General features: G+C 51.0%; 1 protein-coding gene across 4 annotated transcripts; it reads right to left on the bottom strand.

Moving 5' to 3' along the window:
• Window positions 1-2241: 2241 nt before the first annotated feature.
• On the bottom strand, window positions 2242-22756 carry LOC143830080 (mothers against decapentaplegic homolog 6-like). 4 transcript variants are annotated; one of them, XR_013228342.1, is made up of 5 exons: window positions 22613-22756; window positions 15736-16115; window positions 13801-13893; window positions 7616-8448; window positions 2242-7555 (listed from the first exon to the last, which is right to left on the bottom strand). XR_013228342.1 is itself a non-coding variant. In XM_077321961.1 (4 exons), exons 2-4 carry the CDS (start codon window positions 16109-16111, stop codon window positions 7931-7933), a joined length of 987 nt encoding a protein of 328 aa, XP_077178076.1. In that variant the 5' UTR covers window positions 16112-16115; window positions 22613-22756; the 3' UTR covers window positions 2242-7930. The 4 variants fall into 4 exon arrangements, 1 of the variants encoding a protein (XP_077178076.1); XR_013228347.1 differs by having other exon boundaries at window positions 2242-7453; window positions 7636-8448; XR_013228343.1 differs by having other exon boundaries at window positions 7680-8448.
• Between the last annotated feature and the right edge of the window lie 3633 nt (window positions 22757-26389).

Genomic DNA, 26389 nt, shown 5'->3' with positions numbered 1-26389 from the left:
TCAAGGTTTATTCCGGGGGTGGCCACACTGTGGTTCTCTCTGGCAGGGCCTCATGGGAATTGTAGTCCACGGATATCTGGAGAGCCACAGTTTGGCCACCCCTGGTCTATCCTGACTCTTTCACAGCATTCACAATTTTTTTGCAAGCACTAAGGCTGAAGCACCCTCAGAATTTACTTTGGGACCGAGGGGAGCGTGATTCAGCCAACAAGCATCCAGCTGGCCCTGTTGTAATAACTCTCTTCTGCCTTCCAGCCGGGCCCTTGGGTGTTTAGCCTCCTCCTCCTCCTCCTCTTCCTTCATGGCAGGCCGATGAGAAACATACGGTTCCCCCACCCATTGCCCCCACCCACTCCCCCCACCCACCTTTGGTTTCTTTGAAACAGAACGATTTCTCCGAAAGTTTGACTGTCACCCTGTGGGCTGGGGGTGGGGGTGGGGGTGGGAAGTAAACCGAGGAGGAAATTGTCACTTCCCCCGTATGGTAGACTAAGAACTCAGTCTCAGATCTGGCTGAATGTATGAAGGAAGGGGGGGGGATAGTGCGTCCCTATTTTAAAGCAGTCTATTTTTGAACACAGATATTGCTGCCGCTATCTTGAGCTGGAAACGCTGGAAAAATCAAAGCGGTCTGCTGCTGTTGTAAACAAGACTGGTTCATGTTTCGAACTCGTCTCTCAACATCTTCTTCAGGCATTTTCTTGGGGAGAGCAAAGAAATGTGTTTAACTGAATTGTTTGTGTTGTGTGACAGACGATGACCAGAACTTGAGTTCTGAGTTGGTATCATAAAGTGTGCAATCGGGAGTTTGAGATACAAGCCAGGGACCGTAAGAACAGCCAATGGGGAAGAAGGATTACTGCTGTCCTGTGACGAATGAAATGCCAGAGTTAATGGCCAATGAGAGGTCTCCACTTAGGACCAATGAGGTTACCGGGCAAAGAGATCCTTTAGTTCTTTATTTGTATGTAAGTTGGGGTTGTTGGTGAGTTTTTCTCAGTTCAGTTTTGCCTCATATACCATCACGCTGGGATCACAATAAAGAGCTAGTTGAATGCCCAGTGGTCCTGGCTTCCTTTGAACCCACAGATTTAACCATTTTTAAATAGGAACTGAGCATCGAAAATAGAAAACGTGCAAATTCAAAGTACACCTGTGAGTTCTGAGGATAGGTGAGGGAAGACGGATTGCGAGTTTCAGTTTAGAAGAGAGACAACCTGGGAGCGGGACATTGTAGAGGTTTTAAGCATGATGTTATGGTGCATGGAGAGAGCTGGCCACAAGAAATTTTTCTCCCTCCACAAGCTACCTTTAGCTATTGTTAGTATGACCTTATACTCTGTCTAGAGATTCTTTTATAAAGTTGAAATTGGTCCTAAAATATGAAATACTGTCAAGAGATTCTTTTATAAAGTTGAAGTTTATCCTAAAATATGAAAGCCATTGTCCCTTGAAAAAGCTATAAGGTGAAATGCGTCGGGACTTGTGTGAAATTATAAAGAATTACTGAAGACAGAAGACTCTATATAAGTCCATTTTGGATATTTTATTGCCATATTGGTTCCCCAGTGCATCTATATTAACCCAGTTCATTATTTTTGCAAGTGCCAGGAAGTGATTGGGATGTGAGTGTCCTGCATAGTGCAGGGGGTTGGACTAGAGAGCCAGTTTGGTGTAGTGGTTAGGAGTGCGGACTTGTAATCTGGCATGCCAGGTTCGATTCTGCGCTCCCCCACATGCAACCAGCTGGGTGACCTTGGGCTCGCCATGGCACTGATAAAACTGTTCTGACCGGGCAGTGATATCAGTGTTCTCTCGGCCTCACCCACCCCACAGGGTGTCTGTTGTGGGGGGAGGAATGGGAAGGCGACTGTAAGCCGCTTTGAGCCTCCTTCGGGTAGGGAAAAGCGGCATATAAGAACCAACTCTTCTTCTTCTTCTTCTAGATGACCCATGAGGTCCCTTCCAACTCTATGATTCTATGATTCTATAAGTGGCATGGAGGAGGAGGAGGAGGAGCAGGGGGCAGGCAAGACCCACAATTGACCCTGAGTGGGTGAGTGCCCTCTCCTTAATGGGGACATGTCTCCCAGTGAGGGCCAATCGGAGGGCTTGGAATGTTCAACACGTTGTCATAAGGATGGTTGGTTTTTTATATATATGGTATGATTATACGTATTACATTATCATAAACCTATCGTGTGTGGTTTTCCGCACACTGAAAATATTACGAAAACTTAATGTAATTTAAAAAATTGACAAAAAATATGGAGTTTTAATATTTGATGTTTTAAAATACATCTTATGCAGCAACCCAGTTCTTGCAGCTTTTTTATTTCCAACCTAATTTGCCCCTTTCCACATTTTACTTCTCAGCTAAAGGGACAGGACATTTTGGTTCATCCAGGGCTGTTGGGGAGCCTTTGGCTATGGCTCAGCCTTACAGCATCTGCTTGGCATGCAGAAGGCCCCAGGTTAAAGCCCTGGCAGGAGGACCTGCTGATTCAGTATAAGGCAACTTCATGTATTCTAGGTGTGTAGCAAGGAAAGGTAAGGAAGAGAACAGAGGTGTGGAAAATGTACAAAGACCGCCCTCTGCTGGCAGCTATAAAATCTCCGCTTTGGAAAGCCATTGATTCATTTTGAAAATCAGGGCTCTGATTCCAGCCGAGGGTAGCCAGCTCTTGGTTAGGATATAGCCACATATTTGGGAAGGACAGAGTTTAGGGAGGAGACAGAGCCCAGTGCAGTGTAATACTATAGAATCCACCTCCCAAAACAGCCATTTCCCTGTGGGAGCTGATCTCTGTAGTCTTCAGACCCTGCTTGGTCTAGTTCAGCGGTTCTCAACCCAGGGGTCGCGACTTCTAATCTGGTGAGCCGGGTTTGATTCCTCGCTCCCTCATATGCAGCCAGCTAGGTAACCTTGGGCTGGTCTCAGTCCTGATAAAACTGTTCTGACCGAACAGTCATATAAGGGCTCTCTCAGCCTCCCATCCCTCATAGGGTGTCTGTTGTGGGGAGAGGAAAGGGAAGGCGACTGTAAGCCGCTTTGAGACTCCTTCAGGTAGAGAAAACCAGCATAAAAGAACCAACTCTTCTTCTTCTTCAGTAATCTCAGGGTTGTCTCAGACTCACCTCCATCACAGGGTGTCCATTGTGGGGAGAGGAAAGGGAAGTCACTCTGAGACCCCTCCCGGTAGAGAAAAGCAGCACATAAGAAGAAATTCTTCTTGGAATCCCAAGAGAATTCCAGGACTCACCTGGTGCTTGGCAAGCCGAATGGCTGCATTTCAGACCAGGCCTAGAGGGCTCTTTGGTACAGTTGCCAACTCTGGGTTGGGAAATACCTGGAGATTTTGGGGGTGGTGTTTGGGGAGGTTGGGATGTCAGTAGGATATTCTGCTACAGAGACCCCCATCCCAAGTAGTCCTTGTCCTCCAGAGCAACAGATCTTTTCTACTCACTGGGTGAGATCAGCTTTGAGGGCCACACCGTGGGCAGACTTTAAATAGTCCAAGGAGCACTAGCTGCTTAACGAACAAATAACTTGGCTGAGAATAGAGAAACAACATGGAAAGAGAGAAGAGAGAGAGAGAGAGTCCTAACAGTTTGACTGACTGTGTTCTTCCAACATCTGAAGGCGAGTAGGGGAGAATTTGTCCTCAGTGAGGTAGAAGTCTCCAGTTGAGCCAATCAGGATGCAGGAGGGGGTCCTTTGAAGAAAAACCAGAAAGTTTCTGATCTAAATATAGGGATGCCAATCTCCAGGTGGGACCTGGGGATCCGGTGGCTTTATAATTCCCAGGCAACACAGATCAGTTCCCCTGGAGAAAATGGCTGCTTTGGAGGGTGGAGTTCATAGAAAAAGAAGAGCTGTTTTTTTGTACCCTGTGTTTTACTACTCGAATGAGATTCAGCAGCTTACAATCACCTTCCCTTCCTCTCCCCACAAACAGACACCCTGTGAGGGAGGTGAGGCTGACAGACCTCTGAGAGAACTGGGACTGGATGAAGGTCACCCAGCAGGCAGCATGTGGAGGAAGCGGAGCGGAGTCAAACCCAGTTCTCCAGAGCCGGTTCCGGGAGCGGCGGGAAATAAAAATCCAAAATAAATAAATAAAATAGATAAATGCTACCGCTTTAAACCACGACACCAAAATGACTCCATGCACAGTGCGATGGGCTGGATCCTTGCAGTGCATATCAAAGGCAGAAATCGCTTTGCGTTTACAAGAGAGATTGTGTTGAGAACACTAAAGGTAAAGGTAAAGGTATCCCCTGTGCAAGCACCGAGTCATGTCTGACCCTTGGGGTGATGCCCTCTAGCGTTTTCATGGCAGACTCAATACGGGGTGGTTTGCCAGTGCCTTCCCCAATCATCACCGTTTACCCCCCAGCAAGCTGGGTACTCATTTTACCGACCTCGGAAGGATGGAAGGCTGAGTCAACCTTGAGCCGTCTGCTGGGATTGAACTCCCAGCCTCATGGGCAGAGCTTTCAGACTGCATGTCTGCTGCCTTACAACTCTGCGCCACAAGAGGCTCTGTTGAGAACAGAGGGTTACAAAAAAAGAAACACAACCAATTTTTTAAAATAACATATTGTTTTTCTGCAGTTTAATCTTGAACTTAACTACAAGCAGGATGTTCAGGTCCCCCCTCCTCTGTCCCCAATCTTCCTCCTCTGGTGCGATATTTTGGTGCAACAAGGGCATCGTTGTTTCTTTTGCGCTCACTCAAATCTTTCCCAGAGCATCTTGGGTGAACCATCTTGGCTCCATTCCCTTCTCAACTTTTCTATCCTTTTCCCTGAACCCTCCCCAGAAACTAAAATGACTCAGCTGAGGCTATCGGATTTTGGTCACAGTGTGAGAAGAGTCTCTGGAAAAGGAGAATAATGTTAGAAAAAGTTAGAGGCAGCAGGGAAAAAAGAAGCAAAGCAAAGCGGAGTTCCACAAGGTATAGATCAGGGGTAGTCAAACTGCAGCCCTCCAGATGTCCATGGACTACAATTCCCAGGAGCCCCTGCCAGCATTTGCATTTGCTGGCAGGGGCTTCTGGGAATTGTAGTCCATGGACATCTGGAGGGCCGCAGTTTGACTACCCCTGGTATAGAACATGGGCTCTCCAGATGCCTACAATTCCCATCAGCCCCTGCCCGCACTGGTGGGGGTTCATGGGAATTGTAGTCCATGGGCATCTGGAAAGCCCCAGTTTGGCCACCCCTGGTATAGAGGGAACACTCTGTCTTGGGGACAGATGTTCTGTCTTCTTGGTGCTTGTCAGGCCACAGTGGGAGGGGCTTCTGGAGGTCTGGTGGACCTCCTGATGGCTCCTGGGTTGGCCACTGTTGGACACAGAGTGTTGGGCTGGAGGGGCCACTGGCCTGATCCAACATGGTTTCCCTGATGTTCTTGTGTTAGGAAGACCCAACAGAAGATGGAGCGACTCAGTCAAAGGAATCCACGGCCTTCAGTTTGCAAGATGCTTTTGAGGGAATTAATTAAAAAAAAAATAGCTGTTTTTGTATACATCGCTTTTCACTACCTGAAGGAGTTTCAAACCGGCTTACAAAAACCTCTCCCTTCCTCTCCCCTCAACAGACACCATGTGAGGGAGGTGGGGCGGAGAGAGCTCTGGGAGAACTGGGACTGGCCCAAGGTCACCCAGCTGGGCTGCATGTGGAGGAGGAGTGGGGACTCCAACCCAGTTCTCCAGATTAGAGGTCAGGGCTGTCGAGTCGCAGTCAACGTACGGCAACCCCAGCAAGGGGGTTTTCAAGGCAAGTAAGAAGCAGAGGAGGTTTGCGGTTATTAACAGAGGTTTGACAAGACACTGCTTCATCAAGGGCTGTTATTGGCCTCCGTGCCTTGAGAAACATCTGTGATCCATGTTCACGCACTAAGGGACACGACATGTTTCTCCAGGGCAGTTGGCAATTGTACTCTCTCTCCAAGCAAGGATTGGGGCCCTGCTGAGCACGTTACAGGTGAACAGGAGGGGGGGGGGAGATGCCCTAGACAGAAGGAGGGGGGGGAGATGGCCTAGACCAGGGTTAGTCAAACTGCGGCCCTCCAGATGTCCATGGACTACAATTCCCAGAAGCCCCTGCCAGCAAATGCTGGCAGGGGCTTCTGGGAATTGTAGTCCATGGACATCTGGAGGGCCGCAGTTTGACTACCCCTGGCCTAGACAGCTGCAAGCTTAAACATGACGGAGGCAAAAGACTTCATTCACAGGGCTGCCAACCTCCAGGCGGCAGATGGAGGCCTCCTGGGATTTCAAAGGCTTTCCAGGGGACAGAGATCAGTTCCCCTGGAGGAAAGGGCTGCTTTGGAAGGTGGACTTAGGGATGCCAACCTCCAGATGGGACCTGGAGATCCACTGACATTACAGCTCATCTCCAGAGTAAACAGATCCCCTGGAGGAAAAGGCTGCTTTGGAAGGCATATTTAGGGATGCCATCCTCCAGGCAGGACCAGGGGATTGCCTGGAATTACAGCTCATCTCCAGGCACTAGAAATCAGTTCCCTTGGAGAAAGGGGCTGCTTTGGAAGGTGGAGTTAAGTATGCCATCCTCCGGGGAGGACCTGGGATCCCTGGAATGACAGCTCATCTCCAGGCGGCAGAGATTAGTTCCCCTGGAGAAAAGGGCTGCTTTGGAGGGGGGACTCTGTGACATTCTACCCTCCTGAGGTCCCTTCCTTCTCCAAATCCCCTCCTGCCCAGGCTCCACTTCCCAAATCTACAGGTATTTCCTACCCCAGACCCAGTCATTCCCCACCAGGGCAAACATCTCAGGCCTAGACCCCCCTCTAGGCCTGGTCCCCAAGGCAGCCAGTTGGCTTGCCAACCTTCAGACGGGGCCTGGAGTTCTCCTGATATGATGGCCTCCCAGATGACAACTTCCCCTGGGGGTGATGGCAGCTTTGGAGGGTGAGATCTGTGGCACGGCAGCCCCACTGAACTCCCTGCACTGCCCCTCCTGCCTTTCTCAATCCTCCAGCTGCAATCGGCAGCCCCAACCACTGTCTGTCTTTAGTGTACATTACTATATTTCCTATATAACTGGAAGTTCTGCTTAGCTATAATGGGTTTCCTCCGTGTGTGTCTCAGTGTGTGTGCGGCTCCAAGGCCCACAGTGGCCGTTCTGTGGCTTCACTCCCTGGCATCTTGTGGCTGGCTCAACCTTGGCAATGGCACCTCCCACCTCATGCCGGAATTCCAGAGATACCTACGGGCTCAAAAGGTTGGAAGGGGGCTTGCTATAGGAAGAAGCCCACACCCCATTTTCTGTCCCCAGGGTTCCTTGAACGGGATACATGACCGTAGTTTCTACGCAACCAACACTGTTTGGTGTTCCTGAGCAGATTGGATCCTGGTCTGTCAGCCTTGCGTCTACAACTAACTACTAATCTACCTTCTCTACATGTATATGCTACTTTCTCCACCTGTATATGCTACTTTCTCCATGTATATTTTCTCCATCTCTATACGCTACTTTCTCCAACTACTAATCAACTTTCTCCACCTGTATATGCTACTTTCTCCACCTGTATATGCTACTTTCTCCATGTATATTTTCTCCACCTCTATATGCTACTTTCTCCAACTACTAATCAACTTTCTCCACCTGTATATGCTACTTTCTCCACCTGTATATGCTACTTTCTCCACTTGTATGATACTTTCTCCAACTGTATATGCTACTTTCTCCAACTGTATACACTACTTTGACCACCTGTATATGCTGCTTCCTCCACTTTCTGTATATTTGTAGAAGAAACAGATTTTAATTAAGGCTCCTGAGCTCTCTCTCTCTCCCTCTCCTTCTCCCTCCTCCAAAAGATGCTTGGCCAGCAGAAGGTCCCCTGAGAGGGGGGCACCGAAGCCACCCTTGCCCCCCTCCCCCAGCGTCTCCTCCCCCTTCATCCGTGGGTGCTCAACAGGACTTCCAGCCAGCACGGGCAAGAGGTGATGAACCGGCGGGAGTAACTTGGCCCCCAGCCTTTGGTGAAGCTGATCCGGACGGCGTGGGTGTCGCATGGCCCCTCGTTCGGCTCCCGCCGCCCCTCCAGGCTGCTCGCGTGCTTGTAGTCGAAGGCCTTGATGGAGTAACCGGGAAGGATCTTGTGAACGGCCGGGCCCAGGGTGGGGGAGCTGAGGAACATGGGGTGGTCGCTGCGGTTGTAGGCCCAGACGCTGCCTTCTTCCCAGCTGAGGGTCAGGCCTTGGCCGATCTTGCCCCGCGCGCGCCGGACAGCCTGGCTGCGGCTCCGGGACGCCAGCTGAGCCACGCAGAAGCCGTTGCCTGCCGGGAGCTCGGAGAAGATGTTCACGGAGTCGTTGTGGACGGGGTAGAGCCTCCCCACCCGCAAGCGGTACTCCCAGTAGGCCAGTTTGCACCAGTAGCCATCTTTGAGAGAGTGCCGAGAGAGGCTGGTGTCTGCGGAAGGAGAAGGAAGGAGCGGGTGAATCCTTGGCATGTTTATTTCATTTATTCATATTTATTTATTAGATTTTTATCTACAGGTACCCAAAGGTTCCCCCCTCAAAAAGACAAGATTGGCCTTTCCTTGGGTTTGCCAACCTCCAGGTGATGGCTGGAGAGACCTCCTGGGTTTACAACTGTTCTGCAGTTGACAGAGCAATCCCCCTGGAGAAAATGGCCAGTTTGGAAGGTGGGCTCTGTGGCCTTATAGCCCATTACAGTCCCTCCCCCTGCCAACCCCCAAGTGTTTTTATACCCCAATTTTCGCTTCCTCTAAGGAGTCTCAAAGCGGTTTACAATCGCCTTCCCTTCCTCTCCCCTCAACAGGCACCCTGTGAGGGAGATGAGGCTGAGAGAGCTCAGACAGAACTGCTCTGTGAGAACAAGCCAGAGGCATCAAACTCATTAAAAAGAAGAGTTGGTTCTTATATGCCGCTTTTCTCTACCCAAAGGAATCTCAAAGTGGCTTACAGTCACCTTCCCTTTCCTCTCCCTTTCTCTACCCGAAGGAGTCTCAAAACGGCTTACAGTGTTTTTATACCCCACTTTTCGCTTCCTCTAAGGAGTCTCAAAGTGGCTTACAATCGCCTTCCCTTTCCTCTCCCCACAACAGACACCCTGTGAGGGAGGGGAGGCAGAGAGAGCCCGGAGATTACTGAAGAAGAATTGGTGCTTATAGGCCACTTTTCTCTACCCGAAGGAATCTCAAAGTGGCTTACAGTCGCCTTCCCATTCCTCTCCCCACAACAGACACCCTGTGAGGGAGGTGAGGCTGAGAGAGCCCTGATATCACTGCTCGGTCAGAACAGCTTTATCAGTGCTGTGGTGAGCCCAAGGTCACCCAGCTGGCTGCATGTGGGGGAGCAGGGAATCTCGCCGGATTAGAAGTTCGCACTCCAAACCACTACACCAAGCTGGCTCTTGGTGTTATAAGAGCCAGATCTGACTCAAATGTCATTTCGTCAGGCCGGGCTACACGTGCCACAAAACAAAGTCAGGTAGAAATGACACAGGTAAACTCGATTGATGTGATATTTGCACTCAAAATACACGCCAAAACAACGGATTCCCAGGCGTAAAAGCCACTGATGTGCTGGGGAATCCACCAAAGCCCCGAGAAATGTGTTAAGTCATATGCAAGACTAGCAGGTTTTTTCCGAGGAGGGGGGAGTAATCTTACATTTCCCTACACATTAGTGACTTCGTATATATAGCACTTTTAGGAGATGAGTCATCGTCCTTTCAAATAAATAAGGTAATTTTTCAGCACAGCCTCCTCCCCAGAAGCCATCTTGCTCTATGTTTCCCTCCAAGTCCTACCTCGGAGGAGCTTGAAGGACACCGAACTTCCTCCTCCCCCCCATCGCTGACAACAAGCCTGCAAGGCGGGCCAGCCTGAGTGAATGGCCCCGAGTGACCCAGACAACAGGGTTCTTGCTCGGGGAGGGTGGCCCTCCTGGGTCCCCTCCTTTCCCACAGAAGTGGCCAGGTGAAGAGGAAGGCCTGATGGAGAGGCTGTTTCCGAAACCCCCAAATAAATTGTGCTTCCTGTCTTCCCACAGAGAGACCCCCTGCACTGTGCAGGTCACTCACCACCCTCTCGCTGACCCACTGTCACCTGCCACCCCCCTTGAACCTTCACAGAATCAGCCTCTCTGTCGGCTATCCAGCCTCTGTTTAAAAATCTCCAAAGATTTTTCTCCCTTCCTCTCCCCCACAATAGGCACCCTGTGGGCTCTGTGGGGCTGAGAGAGCTCTAAGAGAACTGCTCTGCGAGAACATCTCTGCAAGAGCTGTGACTGGCCCAAGGTCACCCAGCTGGCTACATGTGGAGGAGGGAGCGGGGAATCGAACCCGGCTCTCCAGATTAACCACCACCTCACCTTCTTTGTATTATTCGCCTCAGAAGATTGATTTTGCTTGTTCGTCACCACCTGGAGGTTGGCAACCCACCCTGGAACACCCCTCAGCTCCTGCCACCTGGGGCACTTCCCACGCCAGCCCTGCGGGCCTTCCTCCACGTTGGGGAAAGCGTGAGCAATCAACTCTGCCTTTTCTGGACCCCTTCTGAACGGGATCTCCCCGAGGGAACTCTGAAGGGAGACAGACCCTGTGGCGCAGGCACCAACTCAAGTGTGCACGGTTCCAAAAACTGAAACATCCTGGGACAAAAACGGCCGGGGGTTCCCACGAGAGCCCCGGCCCATGCGGCAGGAGCTGTGAGCCAGCACGTAGGCCGGGGACACCACGCCGGGGCCACGTCGTCGTCAGGCGGGCCGGAGGGGAAGCAGAGTCGAGAGGCGCCGGCTGTGCTCAGATGTGGTGGTGTGGGCCAGGCGCCAGAGGCCGGCTTCGCTTTGTACGTCAAGACATATTGTCTGTGACTCCACGGGCCGTGCTTCCTCTGGGCGGGCGAGAACCAGAAATAACCGGGGGCAGCCGTTTGTTCTCTCCCCCTTCTTTCTCAGGAAGGCCTTCGGCTGGGCTCCTCCCTGGCGGCTTTTCCTCCTTCTGGGAGGGGGGGGAGGCGCACCGAGTCACAGGACCGTCCACTAGAAGCATGTACAGTGGACGCGGGCTAGGTTTCGTTCTGAAGTTTGTCAGACATCTCTTGACCACTAGGGAAAGAACTGCTGTTTTTTACACCCTGTTTTCCCTTACCTGTCCCAATCCCCCCGGACACCTTTCTCCCTTCCTCTCCTCACATTTGGCACCCTGTGGGCTCGGTGGGGCTGAGAGAGCTCTAAGAGAACTGCTCTGCGAGAACATCTCTGCAAGAGCTGTGACTGGCGCAAGGTCACCCAGCTGGCTACATGTGGAGGAGGGAGCGGGGAATCGAACCCGGCTCTCCAGATTAGAGTCCCCCTTTCTTAACCACGACACCATGCTGAGATAAGGTTAGCCAGAAATGCTGATTCTGTGAACGTAGGCAGATTGTAAGTAGATGGGCAGAAGGGATTGTGTCTGAGCTTGGCTCTTGTGGTTGTTCTTGCATGCCCAGGAAAAACCTGATCGCCACTTTGGGGTTGGGAGGTGAGTTTCCTCCAGACCAAACTGGCCAGTGATTCTGGTTTTTTTGTAAGGGGGGGGCATCATCTGGACATGGAATTGGGTTCACTGTGGCTGGGCAGGTAGCTGTGAATTTCCTGCATTCTGCAGGGGGGTGGACTAGATGATCCTGGAGGTCCCTTCCAACTCCATAATTCTATGATTCTAAGACATGACCTGGTGCTACCATGAGGCCGTCCTGGCAGTGGTGTTGGGCCCCCATTCAAGAGGGCCTGGGTTCAAAAAGTGACAATCCCCATGAGTTTCCCAGATAGAAAGAAGGGCCCTTAGAGAGGACTGAAATCCAGGGGTCCCGAGTTCAAATCCCCACTTGGGCTCTGGGAACTCCACCTCTCTCAGACCCAGCTGGCTCATGGTGTTTTACAGAAAAATCTTAAAATAAAATAAATTGTTGTTGTTATGTGCAAAGTCATGTCCGACCCATCGCGACCCCATGGACAATGATCCTCCAGGCCTTCCTGTCCTCTACCATTCCCCAGAGTCCATTTAAGTTTGCATCGGCTGCTTCAGTGACTCCATCCAGCCACCTCATTCTCTGTCGCCCCCTTCTTCTTTTGCCCTCGATCGCTCCCAGCATTAGGCTCTTCTCCAGGGAGTCCTTCCTTCTCATGAGGTGGCCAAAGTATTTGAGTTTCATTTTCAGGATCTGGCCTTCTAAAGAGCAGTCAGGGCTGATCTCCTCCAGGACTGACCGGTTTGTTCGCCTTGCAGTCCAAGGGACTCACAAGAGTCTTCTCCAGCACCAGAGTTCAAAAGCCTCAATTCTTTGATGCTCGGCCTTCCTTATGGTCCAACTTTCACAGCCATACATTGCAACTGGGAAGACCATAGCCTTGACTAAACGCACTTTTGTTGGCAGGGTGATGTCTCTGCTTTTTAGGATGCTGTCTAGATTTGCCATAGCTTTCCTCCCCAGGAGCAAGCGTCTTTTAATTTCTTTGCTGCAGTCCCCATCTGCAGTGATCTTGGAGCCCAGGAAAATAAAATCTGTCACTAGGTGTTTTACAGAAAAATCTTAAAATAAAATACATACAAAAATACAAATACAATACAAACTGGCGGTAAATCCTGGGGGCTTGTGGCGTTGTCCGGCCTATGGGGCCCATACAAGGAGGGACCTGATCTTGGCCAACCTTGGGCTGCTCACACACTCCCATCCTAACCTACCTCACAGGGTTGTTGTGAGGGGAAAAACGGAGGAGAGGAGAAGGATATAATAACCCACTTCGGGCCCCCACTGGGGAGAAAAGCAAGGTTTATATTAATTAAAGAAACTCAATCAATTAAATCAATCGGCATCTTCTGCAAAATTTGATACTGCTGTAGATTAGTTGAAAGCTGGGTGTTTATTTAGTCCGCTCCCCAACAAAAAATGTTGGGAGCAGGGTGCATTTTTAGGCACATGGGAGGCACATTTCCAAATCTGTGCTTTGACAAGAGCGCTCCTTAGAGAGGAGGAGGAGGAGGAGGAGGAAGAGGAAGAGGAAGAGGAAGAGGAAGAGGAAGAAGAAGAAGAAGAAGAAGAAGAAGAAGAAGAAGAAGAAGAGTTGGTTCTTCTATGCCAGCTTTGGAGTCTTCGGGGGTGGAAATTGGAGTGAGCAAGAGCAGGATATGGGGTGGGAAGGGACCTCCCTGGAGCATAATGCGATGGGCAGGGGAACTTGCACGGCCACCTGAACCGGAGTGTCTCAAAAGCCCTGAAGCCACAAGTACCCAAATAAAGAGTGAGTGGTGTTGTTGAGCTAGGATTTCAGAGGGCTGGGTTTGAGTCTCCATTCTGCCATGAAGATTGGTCAGTCACATTAGGCCAGACTCTCTCTCTCTCTCTCCCTCCCCCTTTCTCTCTGTCACTCATACACACACGCATACACACACACACCCTCACCTACCTAGCAGGAAATACCCAGTTCAATCCCTAGTATCTCCAATTAAAAAGGACCAGGCAGTATGTCCCCAGTGGCTCAGCAGCAGAGCCTCTGCTTGGCATGCAGAAGGTCCCCGGATCAATCCCCAGCATCTCCAGTGAAAAGGTTCAGTGAATATCGGCCTGGGCCCCTGTAGATCCCCTGCCAGTCTGGGTAGACAATACCAACCTGGACAGACCAAGGACCTGGTTCAGTATCAGGCAGTTTCATGGCTCTGCTTTCCTCGGACTTGAAAACAGGTTCTGGACTGACCACCCCATAGCAGGTCTCACTTTGTGCAAAGCCCCCCATCCATCCCCCCCATCCATCTCACCTTGCCAGACTTTGCGCTTGTTGTCCAAGGTGCTGGGACCCTTTGAGGGGACGGCAAAGGGGGAGGTCTTGCAGTACGGGGGTGGAGGAGTTTCTGGAAGAGGGGGGAAAGGAGGACAGGTGTTAATTCTCAGCAGCAGGCATCCCCTGGACCTGTCACGGAACAGCCACGGTGTTATGGGACCCTGCATGACAAGCAGAGACACTTTGCCCGACCACTTCTGAGGGGACCTTAAAGTCTGATTTGGTCAACATGTTTTGGGAGGGGCTGCGGCTCAGGGCTAGAACCTCGCTTGACATGCAGAAGGCCCCACATTCTCCTCATCTGAATCAGCCCCCATTTGTTGGTCGTTCCAGCCCCAGAGAAGCGCACCTGGCCTTGACCAAGGCCAGGGCCTTTTCGGTCCTAGCCCCTACCTGATGGAATGAGCTCCCGGGAGAGCTGCGGGCCCTGTGGGAGCTTCCAGTATTCTACACGGCCTGCAGGTCTATGGTTGAGGCCAGGGCAGTGAGGAAGATCTGATTGGGGCTCTCCTGGCACTAGGTAACGTTAAGATAATCTATTATCTACGGCCCCCTCTTCCTACTCCCTTCATCACGTGTTTTACTTGGGAGGTGGGAGATTGAGTAGTACCGCCATGTTTGTTCTGGTTTTGTTTGTTGTATGATTCTCTGTGTCCTTGGATTGTTTTAATGGGGTTTTATTGGGGTTTTACAATTTGTAACCCATCACAAGCTGGTCTTGTGGAAATAAATAAAATCATCATCATCATCATCATCATCATCATCATCATCATCATCATCATCATCATCATTAATGTGGTCCTGTTGGAGGAATCTAACATCCAGCAGATCCCATAGTGGGCAGCCCCATTGGTCCCTTGCACCAAAAACAAACAGGAATACAATAATGTTTGACCTCCAAGATTTGAGTCTGGTAGAGCCTTCAAAGCCAACAAGATTGACAGCACATGAGCTTTCAGGGGTGTCAGAGCTCCCTTCATCAGATGCAAGTAGGAATGGAGATCCCAGAATCCTTATATCCAACCTTTGCTTGAAGACTGCCAGTGAGGGGGAGCTCACCACCTCCTTAGGCAGCCTATTCCACTCCTGAACTACCCTGACTGTGAAATTTTTTTCCTGATATCTAGCCTATATCGTTGTACTTGAAGTTTAAACCCATTACTGCGTGTCCTCTCCTCTGCAGCCAACAGAGGTTGATGTCACAAGGTCGATGGATTCCCACTCTGCATGGCTGACTGAGGCACCTTCTATTGAGATAGATCAAGATGGGTAGCCAGGTGTTGGTAAGAAAGATCCAGAATCCAGCAGCACCTTCAAGGGTACCAAGATTTGTGGCAGGGAAGGAGCTTTTGGGATGTACACGGGGGGGGGGGGAGGGGCTCATGGGTATCATAGTCCAAGGACATCTGGAGAGTTCACAGTTTGGCCACCCCTGCCTTAAAGACTAATCAGATTTGTGGCAGGGGAGGAGCTTTTGTGAGTCGCTGCTCACTTTTTCAGAGACAGCTAGAACATGAGTCCATCTGGCTCACTTTTTCAGAGACAGCTAGAACGTGAGTCCATTTTGGAGAGTGATGTGATTTCAAATGCTGAATGACAATAGCGGTCAAGTACAGTCTCACAGGGGGAGAAGAAAGAGAGAATGCTGAATTGCAACTGCTCACGAAGCTCAAGACAATGCATCCTCCTGGACTAAATAAAGACCTGGGTTTCCTGTCTCATTTCCAATGCTGATTACTCCACACCCGCAAGAATAGCGAATATCCTTGTGCAGTGGCAGCAGCTACTTCCAATGCAACATTTAAAAAAAAAAAAACCTAGCAGGCCCCAGGATATGTGCCGGTGGGTACCACAGGTCCCCGGGCACCCCCCAAATATTGCTGTTGGCCAAATCTCCCAGTTTCCTACTCACCAGGGGTTGCGAGCCGGCTGAGATGGTGCGGGTTGCAGCAGTGGGCAGCGCCTTCGCCCCCAGGGCTCCTGCAGCAGCTCAGGCGCTTGAGTTCATGCAGGTGGCACACGTCTGGCCAGCGGTACAGGCGGCACAGGAGCAGCGGGGCGGGCAGGCCCAGCTTGGTCCCTCGTGGCTCCACCCAGACGCAGCCCAGCTCGCCTGCTCCGCGGCTCTCCACTGCCTGCAGCAGCAGCTCCAGTTCGGTGTCCTTCAGCTTCTTGAAGAGGGCGTGAGCGGCCGGTTTCAGGGCCCCGGGGCTGTCGTCCGGGCCGGGCGTGGTGCAGCGGAGCCTCCAGAGCCGCTGTATTAAGGTGGCTCGCCGCGGCCGGAACATGAGGCTGGAACAAGCCAGGAAACAACAAGACGAATCAGGGGTTGGTGCGATTTCTGAAAACGCAGGCTTGGCTCCTCTCTTGAGTTTCGCCCCCAGTTCGCAATGCTGGCAAGCGTTTTACAAATATTATAGACCGTGCAGATGTCGAGGGCCTTTTGAAAAGGGGCCTTTCCTGCAAGGCAGGGGTTGTCAAACTGCGGCCCTCCAGATGTTCGTGGACTACAGTTCCCACGAGCCCCTGCCAGCATTTGCTGGCAGGGGCTCATGGGAACTGTAGTCCATGGGCATCTGAAGGGCCGCAGTTTGACTACACCTGCTGTAATGCTTCAAACAACAGGGAATCCCCCCCCCCTTTCATCTGTCTTAGTCTGAAAATACTCAGCATCCTTCCACATGTCCAAGGAGTTTTGCATTTTCCTTTTGGATACAAAGTACCGGCATGAACCACTAATGGCCTTGGTCTGGTTTATCTTCAAGAGAGGCTCTCAGCCGTTATCTTCCGGAATGCCTCTTTCTGAATGCATGAAGCTGCCTTATATCAAATCAGTCCCTCAGTCTGTTAAGGTCAGCATTGTCTACTCAGACCAGCAGCTGCTCCCCAGTATCCCAGGTGAAAGAATTCCACATCACCTTCTGCCTGGCACATTTTAATTGGAGATGCTGGGGATTGAACCCGCGACCTTCGGCATGCAAAGCCTAGGCTCTTCCACTGAGCCACAGCCCCTAACCAGACTTATATGAGGACCTGCCACCAGCACATGTGCTTTGAGGTCATCAAAATGGGCCTGTCTCTGTCCCATCGTTGTTAGAGGGGTAGACTTGTAAGCAACAAGGAAAAAGGGGGCTTTTTGTTGGTAGAATTCCTTTCCTAAGGAGGCTTACTAGCTCTTTTCCTTTTATTGGTTTTGCTACCCGCCACGAGTCTACAGAGAGTGGCGAGATATAAATTGAATTTTTAAATTTATTTTCTCTTGGATTTATATCCTGCCTCTCAAGACTTTTGTCGCCTTGAGGTGGCTAATAATTAAAACCATAACAATAACCCCATAATTGTAAAAAAAAAACAATTGAAAGAAGAAGAAGAAGAAGAAGAAGAAGAAGAAGAAGAAGAAGAAGAAGAAGAAGAAGAAGAAGAAGAAGAATGAGAAAGGCTATGGTAGATCCTATTTAGTTCTGAACACTGATTCCCACAGCCAGACGCTTCTACGAAGCCTCTGGGCAGGGCAAGACAGTAAGAGCTATCCTTTCCCCAAGCAGCTGATATTCACGGGTATGCTGCCTCTGAATATGAAGGCTCCACACATCTAGTGACTCAGAAAGGTTGCGTTGCAGGGGAGGACATCCTAGTGTCAGGCCTTCCCTTGTGGGATCCTGTAGAGCAGGGGTAGTCAACCTGTGGTCCTCCAGGTGTTCGTGGACTACAATTCCCATGAGCCCCTGCCAGCATTCGCTGACTACCCCTGCTGTAGGGAGCCATATCACCCCTTGCTAACCCCCCTTCTCTTCCTGACCCTCCTGATAAAGCAGTGGGGGATGATCTGATTGTGTCAAATACCTAGAAGCATGGAAAACCTTTGGAAACACACCCGAGCCTGCCCTTGCTCTCAAAAACGGATCTGAAAGCAGGTATCTGCCATATCTGCCCGAATTCCAAGGCAAGCGGAATGACATTGCAAGAATGCACTTTCGGCTAAACATCCGGAAGAGGTTCCTGACAGTTGGAACAGTTCCTCAGTGGAACAGGCTTCCTCGGGAAGTGGTGGGTTCTCCTTCTTTGGAAGTTTGTAAGCAGAGGCTAAACAGTCATCTGACAGAAATGCTGATCCTCTGAATTTAGGCTGATAGTGAGTGGGTGGGCAGAAAGGACTGTCAGTGCTTGGCTCTTGTGGCCTGTTCTTCCACGCCCAGGGAAATGCTGATTGCCACTTTCGGATAAGAAGGTGAATTTCATAGAATCACAGAGTTGGCCATAGAGGCCATCTAGTCCAACCCCCTGCTCAACGCAGGATCAGTCCTAAGCATCCTAAAGCATCCAAGAAAAGTGTGTATCCAACCTTTGCTTGAAGACTGCCAGTGAGGGGGAGCTCACCACCTCCTTAGGCAGCCTATTCCACTGCTGAACTACTCTGACTGTGAAAATTTTTTTCCTGATATCTAGTCTATATCGTTGTACTTGTACTTGTAGTTCAAACCCATTACTGTGTGTCCTCTCCTCTGCAGCCAACAGAAACAGCATCCTGCCCTCCTCCAAATGACAACCTTTCAAATGCTTAAAGAGGGGTATCATGTCCCCTCTCAACCTCCTTTTCTCCAGGCAGAACATTCCCAAGTCCCTCAACCTCTCTTCATAGGGCTTGGTCTACCAGGCCAGAATGACCAGTGATCCTCATTGGGGTGGGGCATCATCTGGGCATGGAATTGGGGTCCCTGTGGGTGGACAGGTAGTTGTAAATTTCCTGCATTCTGCAGGAGGGTTGGACTAGATGATCCTGGAGGTCCCTTCCAACTCTATGATTCTACTTTCGCCAATCGACACATGGATTCAGTCGCACAACAAAGACATTCAGCAGAACAATTCTGGGAAGACATTTTGATGCAAACAGAGCCAGCTTGGTGTAGTGGTTAGGAGTTCGGACTTCTAATCTGGAGAGCCGGGTTTGATTCCACACTCCCCCACATGCAGCCAGCTGGGTGACCTTGGGCTCACCACGGCACTGATAAAGCTGTTCTGACCGAGCAGTGATATCTGGGCTCTCTTAACCTCACCTCCCTCACAGGGTGTCTGTTGTGGGGAGAGGAAAGGGAAGGCAAATGTTAGCCGCTTTGAGACTCCTTTGGGGAGAGAAAAGCAGCATATAAGAACCAACTCTTCTTCTTCAGTGATGCATAGTGATAGCAGTAGACAATGCCGGAGTTCACCTGAGCCTGGGAACTCCCCCTCCCACACACACACATCCCTTCCTGGCAGTGTCCCCCTTAAGCTGTATGCATGACCTGGAAGCCCTGCTCAGCAGGAGTCAGGAACTGCTCAGGCTCTTGGCCAGGCCCTTGCCCTTTTCAAGATCGGGGTGGTTCTCTTCTGCTCAGGATGTGAACGGCTGCGCTCAATAGGGGGAGGAGTAGTGGAGAAACATTGCTCCCCAATAATCTCCCTCGCTAGCATACACAAGCCAGTTAAAAACTATATCACCTAGGCTTACTTGTAGTAAATGAAGAAAAGCGGGGTTTATTGTACCCCGCTTTTGACTCATCGAATGAGTCTCAAACTGGCTTACAATCGTCTTCCCTTTCCCCTCCCCACAGCAGACACCCTGCGAGGTAGGTGAGGTTGAGAGAGCTCTGAGAGAACTGAGACTGGCCCAAGGCTACCAAGCTGGATGCATGTGGGGGAGTGGGGAACCAAACTCAGGTCTCTGGATTAGAGGCCACCACTCTTAACCACTACACCAAGTAGCAGGAATCTTATCTGCAAGGGGTCAGTTTCAATATAAATCTCTGTGTGACCTTTTCTGGAACATCAGAAGAGCCCTGCTGGATCAAGTTCAGCATCCTGTTTCTCACCATGGCCTTTGAGAAGACACAAAGGCAGCCAAGGGACCAAGCCCTATGAAGATAGGTTGAGGGACTTGGGAATGTTCAGCCTGGAGAAAAGGTTGAGAGGGGACATGATAGCCCCCTTTAAGTATTTCAAAGGTTGTCATTTTGAGGAGGGCAGGATGCTGTTCCCATTGGCTGCAGAGGAAAGGACACGCAGTAATGGGTTTAAACTACAAGTACAACAATATAGGCTAGATATCAGGAAAAAAATGTTCACAGTCAAAGTAGTTCAGCAGTGGAATAGGCTGCCTAAGAAGAAGAAGAAGAGTTGGTTCTTAAATGCCGCTTTCCCCTACCCGAAGGAGGCTCAAAGCGGCTTACAGTCGCCTTCCCATTCCTCTCCCCACAACAGACACCCTGTGGGGTGGGTGAGGCTGAGAGAGCGCTGGCAGTCTTCAAGCAAAGGTTGGATACACACTTTTCTTGGATGCTTTAGGATGCTTTGGGCTGATCCTGCGTTGAGCAGGGAGTTGGACTAGATGGCCTGTGTGGCCCCTTCCAACTCTATGATTCTATGATTCTATGATTTTCTCTGCCCTGCAAAGAGATATTCTAAGACACACTGCATCTGAATGTGAAGGTTCTATCTATTGAGGTCTCAAGCCTAGCAGACTAGCCGTGGCGAGCGGAAGGAATTGTGTTTGGATGATCCTAGGTTTTATGAATCTGCCAAGAAAAGGAACCTTGCGCATTCTTTCCCCTACAGACAAAACAGACCTACAGGCAAAACAGAACTAGGAAAATTGGCATCTCCCTATAAAACGAGATAGTCTAATGCAGGGGTAGTCAAACTGTGGCCCTCCAGATGTCCATGGACTACAATTCCCATGAGCCCCTGCCAGCAAATGCATTCGCTGGCAGGGGCTCATGGGAATTGTAGTCCATGGACATCTGGAGGGCCACAGTTTGACTACCCCTGGTCTAATGCATGCAGCGCTACACCAGACAGGCAGTGACTCTCCAGGAACTCAAAGAGAAATTGTATGTGGCGGAAAATGCTAATATCAGTGAACATCAAATAACACACTTGACAGAGCTTCTTCCTTCCATGGAACTCCCTAACTCCCTAAGGCTCAGGGCGGTTCACATTAAACAGAACAGAAACAGTACTTAGATTAACAATAAGGAATGAAGTGAAACAACAAGCAACATGGAACAGTAGAAAAATGTGGGAAACATTAAATTAACTCCAACTGATAACCCAGAGGGTTGGGCGGAATTGTAGGGGGTGCCATAGGAGGGGGCTGAGGAGGATGCCCCTTGGGAAGTGGTGGTACAGGTAGACCTCAACCAAATGCCTGGCGGAGGAGCTCCCTTTTGCAGGCCCTGCAGAACTGTTCAAGTCCCATCAGGGCCCTGATCTCCTCGGGAAGCTCGTTCCACTAGGTGGGGGCCAAGATGGAAAAAGCTCTGGCCGTGGTTGAGGTCATAGAATCATAGAATCATAGAGTTGGAAGGGGCCATACAGGCCATCTAGTCCAACCCTCTGCTCAACGCAGGATCAGCCCAGAGCATCCTAAAGCATCCAAGAAAAGTGTGCATCCAACCTTTGCTTGAAGACGGCCAGTGAGGGGGAGCTCACCACCTCCTTAGGCAGCCTATTCCACTGCTGAACTATTCTGACTGTGAATTTTTTTTCCTGATATCTAGCCTATATCATTGTACTTGAAGTTTAAACCCATTACTGCGTGTCCTCTCCTCTGCAGCCAACAAGCGAGCTTCCCTGGGGCCAGGGATCACCAGGAAGCTGGAAGTGCCGGAGCGTAAGGCTTTTTCGGGGGTGTAAGCAGAGAAGCGATCCTTCAGGTACACTGGGCCCAGATTGCATATGGCCTGAAAGGTGATAACCAGAACCTTGAGTCTGATCCAGAATTCAGCTGGAAGCCAGCACAGCTGCTGGAAGATGGGCTGAATGTGGGACCTCCAAGGCCCCACGCAGAGCCTTGCGCTCTGCACATGCTAATAGACTGGAGGTTCCTGGCCTGCAGGATGTTTGCCTGGCCTCGACCAGGGCCAGGGACTTTTTGGTCCTGGACCCCGTCTGGTGGACTGAGTTCCCAGGAGAGCTGAGGGCTCTGACGAAACTGTCAAAGTTCCGTGAGGTCTGCAAAACGGAGCTCTTCCGCCAGGCGTTCAGTTGAGGCCGACAAAAAAATCTTGCCCCTCCTCCAAATGCCTGACTGGAACAACAACCTGGAGATGGCAACCAGGGAGTAGAAAGATAGGTTTGAATTGGTGGTGGCTGGTATGGGGGGGGGGTTAAGGTGAAATGTTATTGCATTGTATTTTTATTGTTTTACCCATGGTTGTAAGCCACTGTGAGCCGGCAGGGCCAGCAGCTGCAACTAGTAAGCAAGCAGGCAAGCAAATAAATAAATAAATAATAAAAATAAACAAACATAATTGAAAGCAGAATTTGCTTGAACAAAACCGAACTGAAAATGTTCTGGTATGTACCTTTTCAGTTCAGTTCAGTAAAGCTATAAACGAACAATCCCACAAATCAGCAATGTATACAAAAGGAGAAATTTCTAGGACCTACAGCAGACCCTTTTCATACTATATCCAACTTGACCCATTCACTGGAGATGCTGGGGATTGAACCTGAGACTTTCTGCATGCTGAATAAATCCCCTGCCATTGAGTCACAACCTCTGAACCCTCAAGTTGGGGTGTATCCACACCCCTCTATTTGGTCACCCACCTTGGCACATAATGCACAGAAAGAGGCACAGGTGTTCCAACATGTCAGAGTGTATCTGCAAGCAAATCATGTACTATGAGGCATTTAGAGACACACTCATCTATGTGTTCAACCCGCCCCCCATCACCCCCAATAAGCAGTGGCACATAGGCAGAGGGGTAAGGGGCCCTGTGCAAAGCCAGCTTTGAGGAGTTACTCACTGTGGAAGCAAGGGGTGGGTGAACACACCGCTGGGTGAAAACCCGCTTGGAGACCGGGACGGCTGAGCTCCAGGACTTCCTGACTGGGCTTTTTCTTTCGGGCTGTTCCCTCCCCTCCCTTCCCTGGTCCAGCCTCTCTGTGTGGGAGCCAGTGGCCACAGGAGGAAAGGGGAGGGCTGGAAAAGCCTTGGTCTGGAGACTGGGGGGGGGGGGACTGCAAAGAGGCACTGTTGGGGCAGCCTGGTCATAAGAACATTAGGAGAGCCCTGCGGGGTCAGACCAGGGAGGGTCCCTCCAGTCCAGCCTCCTGCCTCACCCAGGGGCCAGCCAGTCCCTCTGCAGGGCCAGCAACAGGGCAGGGAGGCCGAGGCCTTCCCCTCATAAGGACACAGGAGAGCCCTGCTGGGTCAGACCAGGGAGGGTCTCTCCAGTCCAGCCTCCTGCCTCACACAGCGGCCAGCCAGTCCCTCTGCAGGGCCAGCAACAGGGCAGGGAGGCCGAGGCCTTCCCCTCATAAGGACACGGGAGAGCCCTGCTGGGTCAGACCAGGGAGGGTCTCTCCAGTCCAGCCTCCTGCCTCACCCAGGGGCCAGCCAGTCCCTCTGCAGGGCCAGCCACAGGGCAGGGAGGCCGAGGCCTTCCCCTCATAAGGACACAGGAGAGCCCTGCTGGGTCAGACCAGGGAGGGTCCCTCCAGTCCAGCCTCCTGCCTCACCCAGGGGCCAGCCAGTCCCTCTGCAGGGCCAGCAACAGGGCAGGGAGGCCGAGGCCTTCCCCTCATAAGGACACAGGAGAGCCCTGCTGGGTCAGACCAGGGAGGGTCCCTCCAGTCCAGCCTCCTGCCTCACCCAGGGGCCAGCCAGTCCCTCTGCAGGGCCAGCAACAGGGCAGGGAGGCCGAGGCCTTCCCCTCATAAGGACACGGGAGAGCCCCTCATAAGGACACACCAGGGAGGGTCTCCTGGCTCTGGGATCCAGAGGCTTAGTGCCCCTGTTAAGAGCATCAGAGGAGCCCCACATGACAATAGCAAATTTGCTGATGCTGTTAGTTTCATGGCCGAAGGTGTACAAGCCTATATACATATTAACTGGTTTGGGTTTTAGAATTTCTATCATATTGACCTGGGTTTCTTTAAACAGGTGTGAAATCTTCCCCCTTTAAAAAAAAGAAGAAGAAGACTGTGGGGAAAAAGTTAAGAATCTCAGAAGAGCCCTGCTGGGTCAGACCACTGAGGGTCCTTCTAGTCCAGGGGTAGTCAAACTGCGGCCCTCCAGATGTCCATGGACTACAATTCCCAGGAGCCCCCTGCCAGCAAATGCTGGCAGGGGGCTCCTGGGAATTGTAGTCCATGGACATCTGGAGGGCCGCAGTTTGACTACCCCTGTTCTAGTCCAACGCCTTGCTTCACACAGTGGCCTCAGCCAGAAGGGCCAACCCAAGAGCAGAGAGGCTGAGCCTTCCCCTGATTTTGCTTCCTAGTTCTGGGATTCAGAGGTTTAGTGTCTCTGAATGTGAAGGTTCCCCTCAGTCACCTTGGCTAGTAGCCACTGATGGACTTTTCCTCCATCAGACGTTTGCATGCAGATGAAAGTTTATACCCTGAATTAAACTTTGACCCATCTTTGGCTTTAAAGGTACCACTGAACTACACTGAAGAGCCAGCTTGGTGTAGTTCAGAGCAGCAGCTTCTAATCTGGCAAGCTGGGTTTGATTTCCCACTCCTCTACGTGCAGCCAGCTGGGTGACCTTGGGCTTGTCACAGTCCTGATAGAGCTGTTCACACAGGGCAGGCTCTCTCAGGGCTCTCTCAGCCTCACCTGTCTCACAGGGTGTCTGTTGTGGGGGGGGGGAGGAAGGGAAGGTGATTGTAAACCATTTTGAGACTCCTCTGGGTAGTGAAAAGGTGGGTATAAAAACCAAATCTTCAACCTTTGTTCTATTGCTTTGGACCAGCAAGTATACCCACCTGGATCTTGAGTTCTGAAGAATATTACTTGGTGTCTTCTTGCATAAGCCCTTGTTCCAAGTAACACCCTCTGAGGAGAAGAATGCAAGCACAGAGCAGTAACTCAAACAGAGATGCAGCAAGGAGCCTCCTTTGCGGGCAGACACTTTTGGGGCTCTCTCAGGAGCCTGTAGTAATTGATGGATCTTCCTACAGTATGTCTGTCCTCCTCTAATCGTATGGAGCTTGGGAATTCTACAGTGTAGTGGTCAGAATTCTAGCCTCAAATCTGGGAACCAATCTTTGGAAAATTTCTCCATCTTTGGAAATTTTTAAACAGAGGCTGGATAGCCATCTAACAGAGAGGCTGATTCTGTGAAGGTTCAAGGGGGTGGCAGGTTACAGAGGATGAACGATAGGGTTGTGAGTGTCCTGCATAGTACAGGGGGTTGGACTAGATGACCCAGGAGCTCCCTTCCAACTCTCTGATTCTATGATTTTATGACCCAGTTTCAAATCCCCGCTCTGCCATGGAAACTTGCTGGGTGACCTTAGGCCAGTCACACGCATTCGGCCTGAGCTACCTCTCAGGATTGTTGTGAAGATAAATTGGAGGCGAGGAATGCTGGATGTAAGTTTCTTAGGGTTCCCCATTTGGGAGAAAAGTGGCGTATAAATGAAGTTCATAATATAAATTTACAGCCGTCTGCTCGAAAGATAAGGTCTTAGAGGCCTTGCTGAGCGCTTAATTGCAGCCCCTCTGCCTCTAAGGTGACCAGATTTTAACATTGGTAAAGCGGGACACCATTGACTGGGGGGGTTCTTGATTAGGTGCCCCCAGATGTCCCTCCAAAAGTGGGACAATTTGGTCACCTTCAGAGTCTGTCCTGAATTTATGGGAAGCCTGCCACCCACCTGCATGATTTCAATTAGTGAGAAGGGCCAACACTCCCCAGGTAGTAGAAAAGAGCCAGAGTCCAGGAGCCCCTTCAAGACTCTCCGAATTTGTGGCAGCACAAGAAGTGAGTCGTGGCTCAAGAAATCTCCCCCCCTACCAACCATTTTGCTAATCTTGAAGGTGCTACAGGGCTCTGGATGTGTTCAGCTGCTGAGGCAGACTAGCAGGACCACCCATCTCAATCGAACCGGCTGGCTAGAATTCCTCTATGTTCAGCAGGCCGAAATTCAGCTGATAAAATCTTCCGACAGGGCCCCAGGCTGGGGGATGCAAAGGAGGGGAGGGGGAGAGTATCTGCCGCTTGGTTTTCCGCCTCCTTTAAGGAAGTCTGCCCGGGGAGGGAAATGTTTGTGTGGTGGGGTGATGCCAATCGTCCTGGAGCCAGAAGGGCTGTCCCCTTAAGAAGAGAGAGGCCCCTTTGATGGCGAGTAACCCACCACCATCTGCACTTCCTTCTCCAACTTCCCAGAAAGATAAGCCCTGTTCGGCTGGCGCCAGCTCTGCTCTGTCCATCCCCTTCAAACAAGAAGCTCGAATGATTTGGGCACCGATTGCCACGTTATGCCCAGCCGTACCCCCTTTCCCGCAGCAGGCCTAGCAGGGAATCAGGACCCCCCCTGGGGTCAGGGCATAAGGCCACCTGGGGGAACCTGTGTCAGACAGGCCCCTGCAAAGCTCTGGCGTTGGCACAGTTTGCCGATCCACAGCCAGGCATCGCCAGCCCGGTTTTCAAAGGGCAGTGCCTGCTGGCTGGCGGCATTCTCAGCTGGACTGTGGCCTGGCCAGCCAGTGACCTTTGGGGAGCTCCAGCCAGTCTGGGCTCTGTGCAGAGAGAGGATCTTATCGGAAGAGGCAGGAAACGGTCTGGAGCAGA

Source organism: Paroedura picta, chromosome 1 (genome assembly GCF_049243985.1).
Source record: "Paroedura picta isolate Pp20150507F chromosome 1, Ppicta_v3.0, whole genome shotgun sequence".
Classification (NCBI taxonomy): domain Eukaryota; kingdom Metazoa; phylum Chordata; class Lepidosauria; order Squamata; family Gekkonidae; genus Paroedura; species Paroedura picta.
This window is presented reverse-complemented; position numbering and strand designations above follow the sequence as displayed.

Bases quoted from the DNA above. Each gene is read 5' to 3' on its own strand.
- LOC143830080 (XM_077321961.1), bottom strand. From the start codon at position 16,111: ATGTTCCGGCCGCGGCGAGCCACCTTAATACAGCGGCTCTGGAGGCTC. The intron at 13,894-15,735 runs GTGAGTAGGAAA...CCCCTCTTCCAG, and splicing joins CAGCCGGCTCGCAACCCCTG to AAACTCCTCCACCCCCGTAC. The intron at 8,449-13,800 runs GTGAGATGGATG...CTCCTTCCGCAG, and splicing joins CAAGCGCAAAGTCTGGCAAG to ACACCAGCCTCTCTCGGCAC.